General features: G+C 36.0%; 1 protein-coding gene across 1 annotated transcript in view; it reads right to left on the bottom strand.

Moving 5' to 3' along the window:
* Positions 1–283: 283 nt before the first annotated feature.
* The window catches only part of LOC110033934 (probable V-type proton ATPase subunit H), a gene marked incomplete at its 3' end in the record, with an annotated part of 29857 nt that continues 22172 nt past the window's right edge, over positions 284–7968 (bottom strand). Inside the window, 4 exon segments of the mRNA XM_020738112.1 lie at positions 284–463; positions 1327–1452; positions 1543–1668; positions 2229–2390. Coding sequence (XP_020593771.1) covers positions 284–463; positions 1327–1452; positions 1543–1668; positions 2229–2390 — 594 coding nt within the window.

Here is a 7968-nt window from a genome sequence, read left to right as displayed (position 1 = left end):
TTGCCACTGATTTGATCATGGAACGCACAAATACATGAATTTGTTAGCAGTTTTTAAGTATACATGTGAGATATACAGATATTGAAAATTTGGCGGGTATGGGCATAATTTTCTAATATTATAGATGCACTTTGACTAGCCCGAATGTGCAAGTATTTGCATTTCCTTGTCAAAACACATCTATGTATAGAAATTCTGAGATTTGATCATATAAAGAAAATAGGTCATTTTCCCATAAGCAATGTCTGTTAGCATTGGAAGCATAAAATAAATAGCAAAATACCTGGAAATCATTTTCTTCAAAATTTGTAATATTATCCTTCCAGAATACAGGATCCTTGTGCATAGGAGACCAGTCTAGCTGACCAAGAAGAACTGCTTGCTTGTATTTATCAAAAGAACTCAACCTTTTGATGTTATCCTTAAGCCCTTCTTCTAGCTTATTCAATGCCTCAAGCAAGTCCTACAGCCAATTTGACAATAAAACAACATTTTTCGTGTGGTAAAATTCACAAACTGTAGATTACAGTTCAGAAAAACAAAGCGAGAACATCTTTTGCAATAATGCAATGAGCTCGTCCAGTATCAAATGAAGTCAAGGCACATAATCAATTTACAAAAAAATCAATGTAGAATTTTATCGTGCTAAAACAGATGAAAACACTAAGAAATTCCGACTAAAATACATGTGAAAACACAATAATAAAATATCAATTGATCTCCTAAAAATGACGTCTCCCTAGACTACCATAGCAGATTCATACAGTGATGCTGATGGTATTGTAAAACACAATCCCAGCTGAATCTTTAACTTCATTCATCAGCTATAATATATTTTTTGACCTATCCAAAAGACTAAATGTTATCCAGACAAAACGGAGTTAAGTTGAAAAAAAAATAAATTTCAACAAAATAATTTCAACTAAAACCACAGATGCCTTTTACAATGAAACGCTAACAAGTACCTAAAATAAGTATGGTTCCAGCGATTGAAGTCAATAATACTTAACAGTCATACTAATTACAAAGTCAATTATGATCATAACATGCTCCAATAATTATTTTGGTCTATTTGTGTCACATAGTGACACTCGGGAACTACACTTCTAAGTAAAAGATTAAATAAACACAAATATGAAAAAACAATTATTAGAGAGAAACTCCTAGCCCTGTTAGTATAGCATGGCCACATCCGTAAAGAAGGTTGCAAAGGGGCAATCCCAATTTAATAAGCAAAATGGACCAAAAAATTTAACAGTAATGTTATCATTTTACATAATGCTATCAGTACTCTAAATTTCTAGCTGATCCGCTTTGTGACATTACCTCATCACTCCAGGATTGTGCTTTTAGACTTAGGACAATTTGTAGTAATCCAAGATCTACCATTTGAGCCCCAAAACCTCCCCTTGAAAGCAAGTTTCTAAAAGTCAAGATGACAACCCTCACAACCTGCAACATAAGAAAATAACAAGAATCTCATACCAGATCATGGAAGCATGTAAACAGCCAGCAATCAAACAGAACGTATCAAAGCTTTACCTTCTCCTTAGTAGAACCTTTGACAACCTCAGCAAGTCTCGGCAGAATTCTAGTAGAAGCCAAGTAATGAACTGCAGCATCATAATATGACAACAGCCAAACACACAGACAAGTTTCATAAAGAAGCTGCGAGAGGAATACCATTCAAACTTTTTGTCAGCAATTTGCATTAATTTCAAAAAAATGCAATATTTGTATGTATGGTATACAAAATGGTTTAATGTCTTACATTATACTTAAACCAATCACTTGACTAGGAACATGGTCAAAAAATAATCTGCTTTGAAAATTGAAAGTATATCAAGTTTCTAAATTTTTTCAGATTCAAGCATACCAAAGTAAACCATGATTTAAGAGATGCCTAATTACTAGGGTTGACTTTAAGATCAAGCAAGGTCAAAAATCAGATCAATTTTTCGCTCAAAGCTAAACCAACGAGCAAATTTGCACGCATACCTAAGCTCTATCAAATGCGAATTAAGCTAGGAATTAGATCTTACTACCTTGAGATTGGATAGAAGTATATATTTTTACAACTATTTATTTCTGTATTTGTATTTATATTTATGTCTGTATATCTATCCATCATATCCATACAGACATATCTATTTATCTCACAATCCTCAGCCTTTGGTTAACTATTTGTGGTCCTCAACGAAATTAATAATTACCCAAAGTTGAGTTACCTGAATTGATTGTTGAGTAGATGCTGGAGAGATCAAAGGGACTAACAACTTCACACTATCTGTTTGTACAAAAGAAGCTCTCACAGAAGATTCCCTTAACAAAGTGGCAAGGCAATTGATAGCAACTGGCACAGCTCGATGGGGATGAGAAGGATTTTTCAGCTGCACGTTTAATATAAAATAAATTTCAGAACATCCAAAGCAAAATATGACCATTCAAAGAAAAAATATAAATGATGGTAGAAATCGCTAGATCAAAATTAACATGTTCAGCATTAGCATTAACACAACTTTTTGAGGCCAGCTTTTTAAAATTCATTCTCAATTCATATGCGTGAGGTGTTTTTTATATGTTAGTGTTCTCTCTATATTTTGGTGAAAACGTCTAAATGATGGACAGAAATAATGATCATACTAGACAACAAACTTGGTACGCTATGCATTATATGACATGTGATTATAAAGTTTGAAAGAAAAATAAAGCATGCATGAAACTGAATTAAAAAAAACCCACCATAAATCTCATCAACATATATTTGACCATGTATATTCACGATAATGCAATCAATATTATCAAAAAAAATTCTAAATGATAAAATGAATGCCAATCAATTTACTCCAATTAATATACAGTACTAGTTTCACAAAAATATTACACACATGGGTTAAACTCCAAAAGCCCCTCACCATCTATAAGTGGCCAATCTAATTCCTCAACCACACAAAATTGATCCAAAAAAGTTCAATTTTGTATCACACTTTCTACAAAAAAGACCTTTTGATTCAATTTTGTAAAGTTGATAGACTAAATTGGAGAAATATGATACTTTTAACACTAAACTAACCATGCACATAATTAGCCAGGAGACTATTTTGATATTAAATCTGCATGCACATATAATTAGTTTTTATGTTATAATCTTCAAACACAAACACAAGATTGTTGATGCTAATATACAACCAAAAAACCACTAGGAGTTATAATGTACATCTTATATGAATTTTACAAGGATTTGATTGTTGATCAAGCTTGATAAGAAATAAATGGCTTTTAATATCCTTCACTAGAAATACTTCTATATAATTTTTAAAATCAAATACATTGAACTTGCTCTAGACATATTTCTATACGAGGATAAAAAATGTCAATTCATTTGAGTACTACAACATTAAATAAATGAATTTCTATTTCAATAGCTAGATAGCTATTAGAGCGCTACTTTAGTGCTCATGCGCATGATCAAATCCTCTTAAAATTTGTAAAAGTTGTCTTCATACTCTTTTTTTGTTGTTTAAGATAATAGTCAAGATTTTGCAATTGAATGTATGAATGAAAAATAATCTATATATATATACATATATATATATATATATATATATAGTTCGGCCGCTCCGCTAGGGTTCAAATCGCTAGCAATCGGGAGGCGATTTTGCGATGTTGACGGTTTGCCTTCTCTCTCGACGGTTGAACTCTGGTGAGATCTTTCCTTTCGTTTTCTGGCTTTGGCTTCTCCTCCGTTCTCGTCTTCTTTCCTCGCCTCTGCGCTTTCTCGCCGTCTATGGCGAAGACGTATGCAGGCATCACTGCTGGGGGATCCTCCTCCGGCACTCCTCCAAAGTTTGTGTTTCCTTCTTCATTTCATGAATCTCTTATCCTTGGTGGGGAATATTATTTCATTAAGTCGCAAGGGAGGAAAGGGGAAGTTTGCGCTTTTCCTCTCTGACTCTGAAAACTCCATTATTGCCTCTGTCTGTCGTTTTCACCTTGTAGGTAAGTTCCCATACGAGCTTCCTAAATATGATTTCCTACTGAAGCATTTTGAGCTCTTGAACTTATCGGGGGGTTGGAAGAATGGTGCTCTTGATAGCAGTCATATTCTGATTCAACTTCTAACGAGGATGATTATGCTAAACTTTTTGCACGAAGAACAGTACATTTTGGGGATGTCTGGATGAAAGTCCTCAAATGGACTACTGCGAAAGTCCTCAAATGGACTATTGAATTTGATCCTCAGACTGAGTTGCCTATTATACCAGTCTGGCTTCGGCTTCCGATTTTAAAGGTGCATTTGTTCAACCATGAAATTTTGTCTTCTATTGCGGCTATATACGGTAAGTCGTTAATGCTCGATGCGCCAACCTTTAACTTAACGAGGTCTTCAATGGCTAGAATTTTGATAGAATGTGATGTTACTTTAACCCCTCCGGAGGAGGTTTGGATTAGTTCTAATCATACGGGATATTGGCAACAGGTGTTTCTTGAGAAAAATCCTCATTACTGCTTGCACTGCAGTATGTTTGGACATAATTCAACACACTGTTTTCACTTACACCCAACACTGCGTAGAAATACTTCGGGTTGTATATCCTCTATTGAATAGAAATCTGTCCATCGAACACCTCCTGTCGAACTGGTTGTAGAACAAACTGCTCCCTGCGTGGAGGCAACCAGTGCCGCTCATTCTGATGGTGTAGCACAAGTGGGCCCTTTGCCCTTTAAGAGGTATGATGAAATCGTGGAGCCGTTTGTTGCGACACAAAATCCTCCGGAACAGGACATAGCGGTACAGCTCCCTTATGCACAGCCGGGAGATTCACACATTCAAAATTCCCCACAACTACCTACACAACACACTACAATACCTTCTATTACTCCACCGCCTGACCCAACTGCTGTGGTTGCCTTAGCTTTGGAATCTGAATGGACAATTCAAAAATATAGCAGTAAACGAGGTAGAAGGAAATCAGAAGTTCCTAATACGACATATTCAAAAAATATTGATGTCACATATCATTCTGAGGATGAGCACTTGCATCTTCCCCTAGGATTGCTAGGAGGGGGGTGTTATGGGCCACAAAATGTTTAACATTCTAGTATGGAACATTAGGGGAGTGGCGGGCCCCCCCCCCCTTAATCGTTTAAAAAATTTATGTATGTAGGGTCCATAAGCCAGGCATTTTTGTTCTTTTGGAGCCGCTTGTGTCAGTTCATAAGGAGGATATCATCAAGAAATTCAAGGGTTACATGCATTATAGTAATCAGAACAATAAAATTAGGTTCTTTTGGAAAAAGGATATCACTCTCAACATTATAGATGATAATGTGCAATATGTTCTAATTCATTATCAGATGGAGAATTTTCATGGTTGGACTACCTTTATTTATGTCAGTTCTTTATTACGGGACAAATTACTTCTTTGGCAACCGCTTATTCAAATGGGTGATACTATTTCTGATAATTGGTTTGTTGTAGGGGATCTAAATATGATTCTCCTTCGGAAAGAAGAGTGGTGCTAAAGTTGATACAAATCTTATTAACCGTTTTTGTGAGCATATTGCAGATGCAGGCCTCTATATGCAGAGATTGGACAAATCTTATTAACCGTTTTAGTTTCTCGGGTCCTCCCTATACTTGGAGGAGGGGCCTTCTTATGCAGAGATTGGACAGATTTTTGGGGAACTCTTTGTTGGGCTACTATAATATTATTCATGTCAAACATCTTAACCATGCTGCTTCAGATCATAATCCTATTTTACTTAGTTTCGCTTCTCATTCAAAACCTGCTCGGAATTACTTTAAATTTCTTAATGTTTGAACTTCTCATCCTACTTTTCCTTATTTGATTAAACAGACTTGGGTTTCGCGGTGGGGTGGCAGCCCTTGGTTAATTTTATGGCAATTACATAAGAATGTGGCTTCTTTCTTGAAGAGGTGGAATCTTGATATTTTTGGCAATGTACATTCCAAGGTTTTGAAAGCCCAACAGGAGGTGGATGCACTGAAGGCACAGGTGATCGATACTCCTGATCTTGTTGCTAAGTTAGCCCATACTCACCATACTCTCTTGAAGGAAATCACTATTGAGAAAGATTTCCTTAGACAGAAAGCTTGTGACACTCGTTTTAAAAATGGTGACCGAAACACTAAATATTTTCACGCCACCATCAAACACCGTGGGAATATCAATGTCATTCTCAAGATTGTTACCGATGAGGGTGTTGTCCTCACTGATGCTGATCAAATTGGTTTCAATGTCACTGCTTATTTTTCCTCTCTTTATACAGAGGCTCACCCGGTCACTGATATTCTCTCGAAAATGTTTGATGATCATAGAGATATGGTTTCCTCCCTCTCTTTATTTGATCCCCCCACTGAGATGAAAATTTTCTCTACACTTAAAGATATTCATTCCCAAAAGGCCCCTGGTCATGACGGTTTCACTTCTGCTTTTTATATTTCTTGTTGGGACATCATTTAGAAAGAGGTGGTTCTCGCAATTCAAAGTTTCTTTCAGGGTGAAGACCCTGGAAAGTATTTCACCGCCGCTTTGATTGTTCTTATACCTAAATCAAATGATAAAACGCATTGGAAGAATTTCCATCCCATCCCATCTAGAATTTCCGTCCCATCTCGCTCACTTCTGTGGTTCCTAAAATTATTAGCAAATTGATTCTGGCTCGCCTTCAACCTCATCTTCCTCATCTCATCTCTCCTCATCAATCGATTTTTATAAAAGGCGTGATATTTCTAACAATATTCTCTAAGCCCAAGAAATTTTTCAAGATCTCGATAAAAAATGCAAGGGTGGCAACCGTGTTATCAAATTAGATATCAAGAAGGCTTTTGATACTATTAATTGGGATTTCATCATCAACTTTTGAGGGTCAGAGGTTTCAATTCCAGTTTTTGCTTATTGATGAAAAAATGGCTGCCTAACAACTATTACTCCGTGTTGGTTAATGGTAACTCTTATGGTTTTTTCACAACTTATAGAGGCATAAAACAGGGGGACCCTCTCCCCTATTACTTTCATTTTAGCCTTTGATTATCTTTCTAGAATGTTCAATCATTTCCAGCTGATACATCCTCACACAGTTTTCTCATAAGGACAAAATGGTGGTTTTGTCATCTTGCTTACGCTGATGATGTTATTATTTTTGCTAATGTCTCTAAACCTACTTTAGAACAATTAATGGGGCTCTTAAATGACTTCTAGAATTGTTCGGGTCTTCTCTTTAATTGTGACAAGTGCCAGATGTATTTTGGCAAACAAGTTAAGCAACATCTTATTCATTGAGGGGTCTCTTATACAGGTTATCATTATGTCTCTCTCCCTCTTAAATATCTGGGGGTTAATTTGATTAGGGGAAGGAGGAAACAAATACATATCGATAATGTTATCGATAAAATCAAACATAAAATTAACGATTGGAGAAATGTTTTCTTTTCTACTGGGGGCAGGATATCTTTGTTTTCTAGGGTGCTACAGAGTATTACTCTATATGCTTTGCAGGTGTTTAATCCTAAGAAAATTGCTATAAATGTCATGGAGAGGCCTTTTAATAAATTCCTTTGGGTGGATAATGGTGCTAAAAGGATTTGGAGCTCTTGGCAAAGGGTTTGTAAGCCTAAGAAGGCTGTAGGTTTTGGCTTCAAAGCCTTGAAACATACGATTGAAATAAATCTTTGCAAACTTTGGTTAAAATTTAGAATAGGCTCATCTCTATGGGTCACTTTTATGCATCAGAAATATTGTGTTCTATCTCACCCTTCCCAGGTTTTGTGGAAGGTTGGTGATTCTCATATCTGGAAAGCTGTTGTTAATGTCAGGTCTACTGCTAGTGAGTTCATGTTTTGCGATATTGGTAACGGTAACATCTCTTTCTGGAATGATAATTGGGATTTGTCTTATCTCTCTGAATATGCTCATCCTCCCCATACTAACAACTTACTAGTTT

The sequence above is a fragment of the Phalaenopsis equestris genome, unplaced genomic scaffold, assembly GCF_001263595.1.
Source record: "Phalaenopsis equestris unplaced genomic scaffold, ASM126359v1 Scaffold001309, whole genome shotgun sequence".
Classification (NCBI taxonomy): Eukaryota; Viridiplantae; Streptophyta; class Magnoliopsida; order Asparagales; family Orchidaceae; genus Phalaenopsis; species Phalaenopsis equestris.
The sequence above is the reverse complement of the archived record's forward strand: the minus strand, read 5'-3'. Positions and strand labels throughout refer to the sequence as shown.